Source organism: Furipterus horrens, unplaced genomic scaffold (assembly GCF_987537825.1).
Source record: "Furipterus horrens unplaced genomic scaffold, mFurHor1.1.pri manual_scaffold_4, whole genome shotgun sequence".
NCBI classification, from domain to species: Eukaryota; Metazoa; Chordata; class Mammalia; order Chiroptera; family Furipteridae; genus Furipterus; species Furipterus horrens.
Window position 1 is genome coordinate 88,173,398 of NW_028327174.1, and position 16,906 is coordinate 88,190,303.

Genomic DNA, 16,906 nt, shown 5'->3' on the forward strand with positions numbered 1-16,906 from the left:
TTCATTTCATTTGCGCCACGATCTCTTCCTTTCCACATTATTGTAAAGTACCCACTTTTCATCACCCATCACAATGTTTTAAAAACAGATTATTTTCATTACGTTTAAGTAGAAAATCACATGCAGAAATACGGTCAAGAAGGTTTTTTTCTCTTTACTTATATGTAACCCAAACATCAAAGCGATTAACATAACCAAACTGGTGCAAATGATTTTCAATGCTTGATTTGGATATTTTGAGTGTTTCAGCTATCTCACGCATGGTATAACGTTGATTGTTCTCAATTAATGTCTCAATGTGATTGCTATTAACTTCAGCTGGTCTCCCCAACAGTGGAACATTGGCTAGCAAGAAATCTCTAGCATGAAGCTTTGTAAATAATTTTTGACACATTCAGTCAGTCACAGCACCTTCTCCATAAATTGCACAAATCTTTCTTTGCATTTCAGTGGCATTTTTACCTTTCTTGAAATAATAAAGCATAATATGCCAAAAATGTTGTTTTTTTCCCATGTCAATATTCAAATGGCTACACAGAAATTCACCAGTTTGATAAGTTTTTTTTTTAAATGCACACTTATATGACAGTGTCACAATCTAACAAAATTGTTTCAAATGAGGTTAAAGCCAAGTAAACACTACTAGAGACATCTTACAGAAAAAATGAACAAACTTTTTGGCCAACAAACAGTAATAAGTTTCAAAAAATCTTTACTGAGTTTTTAGCCTGGTTGACACACAAAGATTTCTTCAAAAAATGTACTCTTTTACTCAAGGAAAGAAAAAGAACAGTAATAATTTAGGTTTAGTTATAAAGCATTTGTCTTATGGCTGATATTAATGTAGCCTGGTGGCAGGAAGCTCCAAAAGGACCCGGGCGCAATCTCTTTCACAGTCCTGCTCGGTATCTGCCCACGGATTTGTGAGCTGGAGTGGGTGAGGGGACATAAGGACATGATGTTCTCAGATATGTTCCAATATACATTGAGGGGGGAAAAAAGAAATCTGCCCTGGCCTGGAATCTTGTCTAGTTCCAATTCTCATTTGGAGCTCATTTTTAGAAATAAACTGTATCAAGGTACCTTTGGAAGTTGGACTCATGCCAAGTGCCTCTAAAATCTGATCAGACCACATCCAGACTCCAAAGGCAGAAAAAAGTCACACTTGGGCTTACTGCTACAGGGAAGGGATACACAACTTTGATCAGAATCCAATGCATGTTGACATGCACAGTGAGATAGTCACACTTAAGATGCCCCCTCTTGAAAGCAAACACCCCAAATTGTTAGCTTATGTGCTATCAGCTCTTTGTCTTTTAAGTTTCTTTCTCATTCAATTCCTGAAACTTTCTCTTTGGGGAGAATGTCAAGAGGGGAAAGTGAAGACCACAGATTATCTGTAGGATGGGGACAAGTAAATATGTGCACTGACATTTTTGAGTGGCTGTGTCTAGAAGCCCTCAGAGTGATGGTTATCTCAACATCACCAACTTCAAGGTGATGGGTCACCTCATATGACCATGTGACACCCCAAGCCTAAGTCAGTCAGTCACCTTGCAAATGTGCTCAAATTCTAAAAGCGTGCAGGGTGTTCCCTTAACTTAAAAGGGGAGTCCTAGTGGTGGGAACTAGTTTTCATTTCTCTGTACACCAAGCAAGACAGCACAAGGGTTTTTTAATGTTAATTTCAGTAACAAACAGTGCCAAAAAACAATTAAGGCCAGAAGTTTCCATTGCTTAAATACTTCCTCATTAAATACTCAGTTCCTGTTAAATATGACATTTGATATTCAGCTTTCCTATTTTTAGAAGGCATTAAGTCATGCCCCTGTAACAGTTCTAATGACTCAACCAACTAGACTGGAAACTACAACAGACATAGGGTCCCTTCAACTCCATTCCAAGAAATCTCCCTATGATACTTCTAGTCCCACTTGTGAGCCAGTCAACAGGGCAAGCTGTTGAAGGAAATCTAGGTAAGGTTTGCTGGTGGGAAAACAAGAGAGAACAATAACAGTGTTCTGTAATAACACTAACTGAAGAAGTCACCTTATTGGGAATTAATGAGTTTCTCTGAAGATGCAAGCTTGTTTTTATTGATACTGTTATTGGAAGATCCCATGATGGATCACCAGGAAATGTTGAGCAGTGTTAACTCAAACCTCACTGATGTGAGACTGCTAGGACAAATAAGATTTTTTGGTGGTAAACAGTCTAAGAAAGTTTGTGCCATGAATCCTCTTTAAGTAAAGTTTTCCTGGTGACTTCAGCTGGAGAAATAATTTTATTAACTGTAACTGTAAATTGTTGTCCTACCTACTGCATGGGCTAAAGTCAAGGAAAGAGACAGAGAAACAGCATTCCTGTAGAGGGTGCTGTCAATCACCTACATAATACAGCTTCCCCTTTCTTTTTCCCCAAGAGATTCTAGTTGTGATTAATTCTTGAGCCAAATAAATGGACTCCAGAGTCAGAATTAGTTTGATTCTAACCAAAGCACTGAAATTCCCTGACCACTGTTACTGGTCAGGGAGATGGTACACTCCGAAAGTTGATCCAACCAACTTTACTTGGATAAGGTCCAACTAAAGACCAAGGATAAGCACTTAACTTCCATGGTTAAAGAGGTTCTCTACTCTTGGACATAAATAAAACACATGTAGTGCTTACTGCCTTGAAACTACAAAGGAAACCAGACTGAGGATGAACTGATGCTACGTACTCAACAGGAGAGAGAGAGAGAACCAGGGTCCTCATTAACACTATTGATCTGCACCAACCAACCGCCAACCCCACCTTCCAAGTACAGTAATAATATGTCCTCCATCCAGCCTGTGAATTGATGTAGCTCACAGTAACAGGAGGAAATCAAGTCAGCGCATTAGCTTCTGAACAGGAGAAATCAACTGGAAGGATCCAGTTTTGTAGTTGATGGAGCTAATTAGCACTTATGCCATCTTTAGTTCTAAGTATATTATCAACTGCTTGAAAAATAAATTAGAATCTCCTATTAGCTGTATCTTGGCCACAGATAGCTTTTATGCTAAATGGGTTATATTATTTCATTTGTTTGATTAGTGCCTGTATCATGAGAAAAAAATATATACGGTCTAAGATAAGCAGAGTTTTGGATTTGGTCCTATGGCAGAGTCTGCGCTTTTATTTTGTTTTATTTCTGCTGGCAGCAGAAAGGTAGAACAGGCAGGGAGAAGATCATGGATATGAATTAATTACAAACATTACACAGTTTGTTGGTAATTGTTCGGTGTTGTGAAAGCAGACGACACAGTATGGAAGGTTAACTAGTGCTTCCTTCTTCTGTCACTCTGTAGTTATGGGGCAAGTACTAGAAATTTTCTTAACTCATGCAAAAGATTAGTCTTTTGGCCCCAATTCCCTTAGATGTAGCTCCCTACAAATCCTACTGCAGTGACATGAGGCCCTCAGTTTTCTCCCAAATCTCAGCAGAAAATATTGTTAAGCTTGTACAAAAGGGAGTAAGCTGGCACTTGTCAACAAATGTTTTCAATGACATCATAAGCACAAACAAGAGAGAGAAGTGCCCATGGGACTACCTCTACAGAATGCCAGGCAATGCATAAAAAGTGTCCCCTTAACAAGACAAACATCTCGGCTGGTGCAGAACCTGCAGCCCCAGGTCACAAAGCCCCTGGCAGCAGGTCACATGGGGACGAGGTAGTTCGGAGATGAGCCATGGAATCTGCCAGTGCTTGCTGGTCACTACTCACGTGAGCAGTGTGGCAGGAGGGCAGAGTCATAGACCCAAAGGTTCCATAGACTATGTGGTGCCTTAATGCCAGCATGGCGAGCAACATGACTGGACAGAGCTGTCCTGTATGAGGAAAGTGGGAGTCAAAAACATATTCAGGATACATAACTACCATTCATCTGGTTTAAAAGGAAAGGTAGGTATTTCTTACATTTAACTCAATAAAAGCTCAATTGCATTCAACATTGAAAAAGGTCTCCCAGAAGGTCCTTGCTAGATGGGGAAATTGGAATGAAAGAAGAAAGGGAAACTCTCTAGACTTGCAGGATTTACATCCAGGATGAGGTGCCTACAGGATGGAGAAAGGTTATGCTGGCTTCAGAGAAAGGGAGATAAACCCAGGCTTACTGTACAGGGTCTTCCTGGGTCTGCTGGTTTCCTCTTTGGCCTGAGGGAAGGAGACACTGTCTTCAGTCAGTGAATATCACAGGACAGGTTATAGCTGTACTTATCCCTCTCTCAAGAGAAAAACAACCCTCTTATTGGTTCCCCTCCACTCTGCCCCACACCTTCTAAGAATGGAGTGGGTAAATGGTGTAGATCCTCCTAGACATGCCTGGCAAGGGCGCCCTTGCTCAGCTATCTCAGGATGGCGCTCAAGGGTCAAGGTTTTTAGCTGAAGATAACAGAATCCACTGTGGCCAGTTTAAGCACAAAATGCATTTATAAAGGCATACAGATCTGGCTCATAGGATCACTGGAAAGTCAGAAGATGAGACCCTGGGCTGAGACTGCCAGAACAATCCTCAGATTCATACCACAGAAATGGGTGCTCAAGGAGTTTGTGACCTCTGCTACACCAGGAAGCCACCGTCTCAGCTGCCAGACCCCAAATGACCCCTCCTCTGTCCTGACCTCTCAAGCCAAATGGAACCCCTGCACTGTCTCCTTCCCCATGTAACTCAGTTCCCAAAGGGAATTTTCCACACTACATCATTCTGATGCAACCTACCTCACGTGGCTGTTCCCTAGCTGTAAGGGTGCTACTGATGTCATTTTTGGATTCTCAATAGAAAATACTGTTAAGCTTGACACCACTTTGTCAAGGAAGGGATCACACTATAAAGAATTTCAAGTGTCAAGGGGGTCGTCAAGCAGTTTCAGCCAGCCACTCATGACAAGGTATGTACTGTGTACCTACAATGGGCTAGGAAGCTTCTCAAGACTCCAAACCCGCAGTAACAGCACACTTCATATAAGAAGAGAAACCATTTCACCTCTGAAGGCACAAAGTCCAAATTACTTTATCTACTTCCCATTCCTTAAAAAAAACAAAACACATAATTAATCTGAAGTACTCAGATTAAAAGAGGGCCTATCAACTACCACATTTCTCCTGAATTACAACTTAATTATTTTCATTTTCCACATCTAAGAAAGCATTATTGCAATTATACACACAAACAGCTAGGTATAAATATCATACTGCTTCTGTTCCTCTGTGTTTAAGCATGCATACCCATGCACATGATGAGTAATCAACTACCAATCCCAGGCCTGTTACTGATTCATTTTCTTACTGACAATCAAAGTCAGACCTATTGCTAACTAGGTTCATCAACAACAGTAATAATACGCCTCAGAGTAGAGTTCTCAGAGCATGTATGTGCCCTTCCTTAGTTACATGATTTATTTTTGTTTGTTTTTTAAAATTTTTTATTGAATTTATTTGGGTGACATTGGCTTATAAAATTATATAGGTTTCAGGTATACAATTTTATAATACGTCATCTGTATATTATATTGTGTGTTCACCATCATGATTTATTACTCACCTCGTTTTGCAGATAAGTAAGAGGAAGCACAGAGAGGTTGAGTGATGAGTCTGAGGGAACCAGTGAGTGATGGGGCAGAAGAAAAGAACCCCCCAGGTCTTTCCCACTCTACCACACACTGCCTCTAGCTGAAACCCATTTGAGATCCATCAGTTACAATACTCAGTGAAAAAAAATAAAATCTAATAAATTCTTACTTGTTTATAAGTGGAATACTAAGGGCCCAGCCAGCAGCAAAGTCTGGATATTTAAAAACTGTAGGATTTTCTGAAAAGGCATAATGGTGAATTATTGTAGATTCTTTATCATGTAATGCTTTTCCTAAAAACCATTCCTGTGAAATGAAGATATAAAATGTGATTAAAATAAAAAATTTCATGTAACACCAAAAACAAAGTCATATCATTGTTTTAGTTAATTAAATATTCTAGGTGAGAGAAATTAACACGATTATATATATTTTTAATTTTTTAAACAAAAACCATTAATATTCCTAATAATGAACAGAGCATAATCTTTGTCCATAGAGTAATTTAATATCATATCATCAGTACAAACAAAATTTAGTCATTATACAATAAATATATGAGTGGCATTTTACAGAACATTCCATATCAAAATACTATTAAAGCAAAGAAAACAGTTTATTTCATGCCCCACTGAGGTTTGCAAAGAATTTGAACAATTCCTTTAGAATCAGTGCCTGTTTTATTCATTATTTATTCCATTAATATTTATTATTAATTGTTATCAATTAGCATTTAACATTGATTCCACACCAGACAGGACTATAGCTCACACAATAGTGCGAAGACAGAAAATAAGCAAGTAAATAAAGTAAGTTCAGACAGTGACTGCAATGTACTATGATAAAAACATAACAGAGTGAAAGAGGTGACAACTGGACTGAAGAGTAAGTATTATAATAAATATCAAGGAGCCAGTTATGCACAAATCTGGGAACAACAGTCAAGACAGTTAATACAAAGTGTGGCTAGAATATAATAGGCACAAGGAAACAAGGTATGAAAGAGAGAGGCAGAAGGCATACAAGAGTGAGTTTGACATGCCAATGAAACACAACTTAGACTTGATTCTAAATGCAATGGAGGACTCCCACTTTTGGCCATGACAGAATAGCCTGGCTCAGACCTACTCCCCCAAGGACAAGTATAAAAGCAGGAGAAATTACTTAAAAGGAAATGATTGAGGGTCTCAGAAAACAACAAAGACAGATAGGATGTGAGAACTAATATCCCAGAGAAAAGGGACACCTATCCATGGAAACCCCATATTCACCTCTTTTTACCCTCAGGAATTCACTGGTTCCCAAAGCAGAGAGGAGCACACCAAAGAAGGTAGCAGCCAAGGACAGTGCAATCTCACTGGACTAAGACAGAGGTTGGGGCTGAAGGCCGCCGAAAAGATAAAGACTTCAGAGTATCCCAGTGAAGTGAGCCCAAATTTCCAATATAATCTTCCTTCAATTCCAAAGCCAAAGGAAAAAACAAGAAGCAAGTGGAAAGAACAGTGGAAAGGCTAAAGAGCTGAGCACAGACTCCAGTAGTGATATGGGGGAGCCCCAGGCTGAAGTATAGGGTCCTCCAGGGGAGAAGAGGTCTAGGAGTAAGGACATAGACCTGTCCAAACAAAGTCTACACCCAGAAAAACATTAAATCCCTGTAGGAAGGGATATCATCCACAGACTTTTCAATTTTTCACATAAAACATCTGACATTTAGTGAAATTACCAGGCATGAGAAGAAATAAGACCATACTAAAAACAAAGTGAATAATGAAACATAAAGAAACAGATAAATCAAAATTTCAGTTATTAAAACATAACTGATTCATGTTTAATAAAATAGAAAAAATAAAAAATTTTACAGCAGAACCAGAATATATAAACAAGAGTCAAATATAAATCCCAAAACTGAATAATGCAGTTACTGAAATTAGGAATTCAAGAGGCAGTAAAATATATCTAGATTAATACACAAAAAAGAAACCAAGAAGAGAAAAATATAGAAAAGAGCATAAGAACAATATAGAACAAAATGAAAAGGTCTAAAATAAATGAAATTGGAAGTCCAGAATAGAGGGAGAAAGAGAATGAAACAGAATCACTTTTTGTAGAAATAGAGCCTTACTTAGAACCATCTAAACTCACAAAAGCCATCAAGCCATAGATTCGAGAAGCTCTATAAACTCCAATCAAGATAAAGAAAACTACACATAGGTTTAAATTGGCTGAAAAACCAAACAGAGAACATCTTAAAAGGAGTTTGGAGGCAGAGGGAGATACACATTTCTTTAAAAAGAGCAAAACAAGACACACAGCAGACTTTTCACCAGGAAAAAAACAAACAGAACATGAAAGACAGTAGAACAACATATTTACAGTGACAGAAGACAACTGTGGCCAACCAAAAATACTCTGTTTAGTGAAACTGTCTCAGGTGGAATGGGAAACCACTGGAAGTTTTCAAGCAAGTGAATTAATGATTATCATCTGAATTACAGAGAGGTTAGATTATCAAGATGACAAGAGTAAAAATCAGGAGATAAGCAAGGAGGCTCTAATAATGGTCAAGGCAAGAGATGATAATAGCCTCAATTGAGTGGTGATATTAAATAAGGAGAGAAGAAGAATGAGAGGTATATTTTGGAGGTCGAGTCAACTGGACATGCCAACATAGGGTTGCGGGAAAAAGAGGAATCAGTCATGTGTCCTAGGCTTTTTATATGAGCAACTGGATGGACGGAGACACCATTTCTGGGATGGGGAAGACTGAGATGAAAGGGGTTTACAGGGTCATTAAGCATTCAGCTTTGAACATGTTGCATTTGAGGTTCCTATTAGACGGTAAGCGGAGGTATTAAGTAGGCAGTTTGATATATAAGTAGGGTGCACATGGCTCATCCTTTGGTTTCTTCATGCTCTGCTCAAATATGACCTATCAGTGAGGTATTCCCTGAACACCCTACATAGAATAGTAATGTGGTCTATCCCTATCCCTTGTACTCTGCTTTGTTTTCTCCATAGCACTAATGATCATCGAACACACTATATGCATTTTTGCTTATTGCTCATCTCCCCTGCAACAAGAATATCTCCTGCTTGTGGGTAGGGCTGTTGCCCACTCTGCTCACTGCTGCATCCCAGAACACCTAACATGTACTAGGTGCTCACTAGTTACTGATTAAATGAATGGAGCAAGCTCAGGACAGTGTTTTAAGGCACCACCCCCATGAAAGAAATGAAAGTATATCATTAAATCAAGTACCCTAAGTTCTAAAAGTTTTATACATATTCTCTGTTTCCCAACCATCACCACCTCACTCCATATTTGTTATCAGAAAATAAAGGCAGGAGGGATACAGCACTATTTATTTCTTAAGAGCCACCTTCTGCCATGGTTGTGTTTCAGATATCTCCCAGTCTTAGTTGTGGTCCATTCAGCAATGGGTCATAGATGGACTGTGTGAAAGCCATAAACACAGCCTATATGTTTAAGTTCACAGTTCCTCCCCCTGATCATCTTCTTCTTGATACTCTATCTATAAATATATTAAGTCATCACTGGGCAAATGGAATAATTACAGGGCAAATGGCCTCAGCTTGAGACAGAAAATTCAACATATGAAAAAATCAGTAATATAGCACTTTATCAAACTACTAAACAATTACCAATATGAAAATCATCACATTTAACATACCATGTCAGTATAGCTTACTTAAAAAAAAGTACTTCGGTATATTTTAGCCTCTTCCTCACTAATCTTTCACTGTTATACTCTCCTGTTCCAAACAGATTTTTATGCAGAATATGTTTTTATATTTTAACTCCTAATGGCAGTGGTTAACTATTATCTACTATATAAGAGAATTAGTCAATATTTTGTTAGGGACTATAATATAGAATATGTGAAAAGAGGCACTCCCCCAACTTTCTTAATGGTTTTCTTTATGACTTCCTAATAGAGGCAATTATAATCCAGATAAACTGTAAAAGAATAACTTGGGCATTGTTCTATTAGTACCTCAGAATTACTTTTTCCCAGCACCCTTGTATCACCTCCATTAAAAATTAAAAAGCAGAATTAAATACATAAATGCCAACTTAAACATTCAATAATAGGAATTGCTTATGGAAATTGTGGCACATTTATAAGATAAAATTATAAACGGCCATTAAAATTATGAAAAAATTAAAAAGTTAAGAAGTGTCAGCAAATGCACACTTATATTAAAAGCATACAGTGAGAAAAAAAAAAAACGTCATCAAGATATGGAAGTTTATAGAAAATCACCTAGAAAGGCAATTAACAAAAATTATTTTAATAAAGATTAAATTTTTCCATTTAATACATTATATGACAGCATAAATTTGAATTAATAAGAATGACAGAAGAGACTGAAGGAAAAACTGTCAGAAGCAAACAACATAACTGGTACTCTAACACAGGGGTGGTCCCCAAATCCTGGGCCATGGACTGCTACAAGTCCACAGCCTGTTAGGAACTGGGCTACACAGTATGAGGTAAGCAGTGAGCAGTGAGCGGTGAGCGGTGAGGGGTGAGGGAGAGCAGTGAGCAGAAGGCAAGCGAGAGAAGCTTCATCCTGATCCCCGATCCCCAATGCTTGCATTACCACCTGAGCTCCACCACCAACCCCTACCCCCACCGCCCTATCCGTGGAAAAATTGTCTTCCATGAAACAGGTCCCTGGTGCCAAAAAGGTTGGGGAACGCTGTTCTAACATATTACATCATATTTTTGTGTAGTTTATTTGTGTCAATATTCAAGCCAGGCTTGCTTCATACTTTTTTCCCCTAAAATTTCAAATGGCAGAGTAAAAACCTACTGGTTTGAGCTAACTGCAACATTATGTACTTTTTATTCCAAAAGCTAGTTTCAAAAGCTATAAAGCATCCTAGCTTTTCGCCCCCGTGGAAGAGTTCAGAAAAGAGGGGAGCCATCTCATTTTGCCTCTGTTCTTGCTTTTCATGAACTTGCTTTGAACTTTTGGATTTATTTCAATTTTCGTTAAAAAGCACAGTGAGTCACCATCTCTGAACAGAATTAGAACTATGGATAATGGGAAAATAATCTCCAGGTGAAATGAACACTAGGCAGAGATAAAACTCCTACATCCTGAAAAAGATATGGGAGTTTTTCCCAAGTCAAAAGGAAACATAAAAGCCTAACAAATGTTTTCCATAAAGCATGGCAAAAGGTAGGTGCTGGTTAGCATCATCTGAGACATAGCCATAATTCTTCTCTCCTTTGAAGAAATTATTATTTTTTAAATATTTTATTTATTTATTTTTATAGCGAGGGGAAGAGAGGGAGAAAGAGAGGGAAAGAAACATCAATGTATGGTTGCCTCACGCTCGCCCCCAACTGGGAACTTGGTCCGCAACTCAGGCACGTGCCCTGACCAGGAACCGGCCACCCTTTGGTTCACATCCGGCACTCAATCCACTGAGCCACACCAGCCAGGGCGAAGGGATTATTTTTTTAATGGAACAACTTTCTCATTCAATTATATCTCTATCTTCCCAGAAAGCAAAAGCATGAAGAGAAATTATAGTGGATCCTTCAAGCATTTAAAAAATATAAAAACTGGTGGTTTTATGACAGTAACAAACATGCCCAAGAAATCTAATGTTCACAGTTGCCCAACTTTTGGTGTCTACATCAACAGTCAGAAGCCACCTTTCCTTCCCAGTGTCCTCATAAACCGGACCCAGTTCTGAGTGCACATCAGAACAAGGGTAGGGCAGGCACCCAGTGGTATCAGAAAGGGCCTGTTCTGTTTACTTCAAGTTTAAAGAATTCTATAACGTGATCAGGGTGAACCTGGGTTTCTTGAAGAGAATGAGCAGCCTGATGTTTTTCTTGACGTGTCTCTGAGTCAGACCTCTAAACCTTCAGAGGCACTGAATGGAGCCAGTAGGAAAGCTGACATCATAAGATTACTGTACTAAGTTGTTTACAAGTGTTTATTGACCACCTACTCAGTGTATCCTATCCGCACAAAATGAAATCTGAAAATATGAAAGTAGCAGTGAATTTCTAACGTTAAGATGCATCCCTTCTCACCTGCAGACCTTCTTAAATATAACTGCTTAGAACATACTCTTTCACTTCTATTAACTACTACTCATCCTACACAACTCAGATTAAATGTCACTTCCACTTGTGACCCTCCCAGATTAAATCTGATGCCAGTTTTGTGCTTCCAACAGCAGCCTGTGTTTCCCTTTATTAAAAGCTGTCTCACTTTTACCTGTGACTTGCTTCTGTTGTCTCCCTGCTGTCTTGAACCATGCATGTGGTCAGGACCTTGTCTGTCTGCCTTGCTGTCAAAGCAGCACTCAAAAGTATGCCTTATCTAAAATAATATGTGCTCAATGTTAATAAAGAGAAATAACCAATTTAACATTTCTTAAGCCTGGGTTATAGTTTTTAACTTTCTGAAGTTGCTAGCACATATAAGTAGATTTTTCTTTTCCTTTAAAAACAGCTTACTGTGATTTCAAGATGGAGGCATAGGTAGACACATTTCCCCTCCTTGCACAATGACAGAAAGAATGACAACCAGATCTCAAAACAAATAACAACCAGAACCGTCATAAAATTGAACTGTACGGAAGTCCAATGACCATGGATTTAAAGAAGCCACATTCATCCAGATGGCTCAGAGGGGTGGAGTTGTGAAGATGTGGCGGATAGGCAGTGTGGTGCTCAGAAGCAGTGGCTGTAGAAGAATGGAAGGACTCACACTCACATGTGGTGGATAAATATTGGGAGGAATACTCTGGGAGCGAGCGATCCCAGCCCCAGGCTGCACAGCCCAGGGTTCCAGCACCAGGAAGACAAACCCCCATTATTTCTGGCTCTAAAAACCAGTGGGAGTTGGAATGATGGAAAAAATTGCCAGATTTGCACATACGGGAAGTAGGTGAAGTGACTGAAAACAGAGCAGGTGCTGGACAAATTGCCAAATGCCAGGCAGCAGCACTGTCCCCTCTTGGAGCCCCCCACCACACTCAGAACCACAAAGCAGTGAATCAGGTTGCCCCGCCCTGGCAAATACCTAAGGCTCCACCCCACACAACTTACAGGTGCCTTTGCCACACAGGCCACACTTCTAAGAGAGGCAGTAAAAGTGGCTTTACCTAATACACAAAAAACAAACACTGGGAGGCTGCCAAATTGAGGAGGCAAAGATATACAGCCTAAATGAAAGAACAGGACAAAACCCCAGAAAAAGAACTAAACAAAATGGAGATAGCCAACCTATCAGATGTAGAGTTCAAAACACTGGTGATAGGATGTTCAGAGAACCCACTGAGTAAGGCAAAAAAATAAAAGGAAGAAATAAAGATTACAGAAAGTGAAATGAAAAATATACAGGAAACCAAGAGTGAAGTGAAGGAAGCCAGGATTCAAATCAATGATTTGGAACAAAAGGAAGAAATAAACACTTAACCAGAATAGAAAGAAGAAAGAAGAATGCAGTAAAACAAGAAAAGGCTTAGGAACCTCTGGGACAACTTTAACCCTTTGAGGGCCAACATCGCTGTGAGCGACACTGACAAATTTTCCCAAAAGTGCCAGCGTTGCTCCCAGCGGCTCTTTATTTTGATGGCTATAAATGTAAATAACAAAGGAATAATTTGTATTTTATGTTTTGTTCTCTTTTTTTGTACCTCAGGTTATATATTGATATAACTTTTTCTCATGTTAATCCAAATTTTGAATTTTTACACTTGTTCAAATACTGACATATTAATTCTGTTATAATTTTTACTTATATTTTAAATGGTCCTTTTAATTTCATTTACCTTTGCAACAATCATTGAAACTGTATGCAGTGTGCATGATAAGGAAGTTTTTGGTAATGGACATTTTCACTGCTTCATGGTATAGCCTTAGCATTTCTTCTGGTGTCTCAGCAGAGTAGGTTTATTGCTCTTGCCACAGAAATGCAGAGTCCTTGAGACATTTGACCACCTCATATGGAGAGATAGGAACCTGAATATGGACATGATATAGAGTGGGGGGCCTTATACCATCTTACAATGAGGCATTCTTTCTGATGAGGGGACATTGTTTACTAAGGAAATGCGAAGTGCTGCATTTTAGGTCCATTTCACCAGCAGTGGAATCATGGAGCATCCTTGAAACATTTGACCCCCACACTTGGAGGGATAAGGACCTGATATCCTCTGACAATGAGTCAGCCTTTCGGAATGAGGGGAACATTCTTTACTGCAGAAATGTGAAGTGCTGCATTGGCTCTCAGGGTATCCCTCTATTAGGCTGTAAAGACAACAAAGGTTAGTCTCTCTCTGTGTCAGAGCAGATTCAGAGGTAACCACTGCCTGACAGTGTTTGCAGTAAACGTGCACTTTCTTCTGTTTTGAATAAAAAGTATCAAAAGTACCAACTTTTGGTTGGGTGAAGTGCTATTCTTATACTAGAGTGGATCATTCTTATGTGCTGAGAGAGCAAGACTACTTTCAAGAGTTGTAGATGAATAAAAGGATTCAGTTGAACTTTAGCCAGGGAGTGATCTTATATGATTCTTATGGCCAGTATTCATTCATTTTGTGCCGTGCTTTTTTATATTGGAAAGACATTTATATAAAAACTGAAAATGAATGCCTCAATGAAGAGAAAGGAAACTTTGCATGAAGAAATTTCTAAAATTGATCAGCGATGAATCGAGTGACAGCGATTTTGTGATAAGTGATCTTGAAAGCAGTGCATCTGAAGATAAAATAAGTGAAGATGAAACTGAACCATCTTCTTCTGAAAGTGATGCTAATGAAAGCTGTTGGGCTGAGAGGGACGCAGATGGGCAGGACACAACATAACTTCAACATCAGTTTGCAGAGCTTCCAGGTGTGAAGCATGCCCCACCAACTGATTCTAAGCCAATTGCTTATTTTCATCTCTTCTTCACTGAAGTGCTGCTGAAGCTGATGGTCATCGAAACCAACAGATATGCACAACAGCACCTTCAGTCACACAAAACCTTATCCCCTAATTCTAGAGTGAGTTCCTGGAAACCAACAACAGTTACAGAAATAAAAGCTTGTATAGCCTGTATATTGAACACGGCCATAATTACTAAACCAAGCATGTACAGCTACTGGTCGAAAAAACAATCTTTGTCAACTTCTTGGTTCTGGCACATGTTTTCTCATAACTGATTTCAGTTATTGCTGAGGTTTTTTCATTTTGCAGACAATTCCAAAATCTCCACTCCTAATGATCCATCTTATGACCCATGTGCTAAATTTCAGCCAATAGTTGGTAACGCCAATTTTATCTTCTGGCTTTACTATACTCCCCACCAACAATTAAGCATTGATGAGAGTTTGGTTGGTACCAAAGTCACAGCAGATAATTGCAGTACTTGCCAAACAAACACCATCATCGCTGGGGAGTAAAATTTTGGATGATGTGTGATGCAGTCTCAAATTACTGTCCTGTATTCTATGCCTACCTTGGAGCAGAAAGCAATACAGACAAAGATGATGTGAAGAAACATGGTTTGGCCTACATTGTAGTAAATAAATTGCTTACCATAGGAAATTATACGAATAAAGGTTACCACATCTTTTGCGATAATTTTTTTAGTTCGATTCCCCTGGCTAAGTACTTCTACTCAGTAAGGACATACATTACAGGAACACTTTGTAGGAATTGAAAATTTCTCCCTCACCAGATTCTACAAAAGTTCAGTGTGGGAGAGGTAAGATTTTTTAGAAATGCCTTCCTGTTACTGTGTGGGTTTAGGGAAAACAAATCTCAAAGAAAGCAGATATTGCTCCTTAGCTCTTATTCGGGTCCAAAAATGTCAAACACAGCATCAAAAAGAAATATGACACCAATTTCCAAGCCAGATACCATATTGGAATACAACTGATACATGGGAGGCATAGACATGTCTGATATGCTGCTTTACATGTATTTGCATGAAAGAAGAACACTAAAGTATTGGAATAAGGCTATGTTCAATGTATTATCAAGAATGCTGCTGAATGCATATATTCTTTACAAGGAAAATTTTTTAGGTGGGAGCAAACCAATGTCTCGATTGAACTTCAATACCTCCGTAATAGAAGAGCTTGCCAGAGAATGGCATAAGGTTAGAGACTCTGTTAACAAATCCAGCAATGAAGAAAATCCACCAGGTCCCTCTCACATATATGGCGTAAAGATGCTTCCAGAAAGAAAGCTAAGATTATGTAAGGAATGCTCAACACCAGAAAGAAAAATCAGATAGTGAACAGTACGTGAGATGTGACAAAGGGCTGCATCAAAGATGTGTCAATAAATTGAAAAACCAAAAATAAAAAAAAATAAAAATAAATATATAACAGTAAAAAAAGAAAAAGATGTGTCAATAGCCACAAATGTTAATATATAAACATTTTACTATTATTTTATTGTTTTTGCACTTCATTTTTTGTTTATAAACTGTTTTTCACCGTTGATATCTATTGATATATATGTCTCTAGTGTGAATGCCTATTGTGTTCCTTTTTTTGTACATTATAAAGTTTTTTTTTTTTTCAAAAATTTATGCAATATTTGGCATACTTCTTGCTTGTTATCCACGTTGCTATGTGTTTTTTCAAATTATAATCACAGGTTTTATATTATGCCATATATTATACTTCAAATGCCATACTGAAGGAAAGAATCTATTTTTTCTAAAATAATTGTTATAATAAAATAATTTTAATGCAATAAATTTTTTTGCTAAATTGCATCGAAGAACACTGCTTACAAAAGAAGAGTGTATTTACTATATGTCAAGAAATTTTCAGCAAATTATTATGAATAATAATGTTTTTATAGACATTTTTCATAAACTCTGCATTTCTCAGCAAAACAGCCTGGTATTTCTCACACAAATTTTAGCAATTACACATGGCACTCAAAGGGTTAAATGCCAGAAGAGAAGAGGAAGAGCAAGAAATTGAAAACTTCTTTGAAAAATATAATAAAAGGAAAATTCCCTAATTTGGCAAAGGAAATAGACATACAAGTCCAGGAAGCATAGAGAGTCCCAAACAAGCTAGACCTAAAGAGGACCACACAAAGACAAATCATAATTAAAATGCCAAATGTTAAAGATAAAGAGAGAATCTTAAAAGCAGCAAGAGAAAAGAAGAGAATTACAAAGGAGTTCCCATAAGACTATCAGCTGATTTCTCAAAAGAAACTTTGCAGGCAAGAAGGGGCTGGCAAGAAGGATTCAAAATGATGAAAAGCAAGGACCTACAACCTTGATTACTCTATCCAGCAAAGC

At 38.3% G+C, this 16,906-nt stretch overlaps 1 protein-coding gene across 1 annotated transcript in view; it reads right to left on the bottom strand.

Moving 5' to 3' along the window:
- Positions 1-16,906, bottom strand: part of LOC150012378 (beta-1,3-glucosyltransferase-like) — a 102,848-nt gene that overhangs the window by 37,995 nt on the left and 47,947 nt on the right. Inside the window, exon 6 of the mRNA XM_090275166.1 lies at positions 5,763-5,899. Coding sequence (XP_090131292.1) covers positions 5,763-5,899 — 137 coding nt within the window. The remainder of the gene's footprint in view (positions 1-5,762; positions 5,900-16,906) is intronic.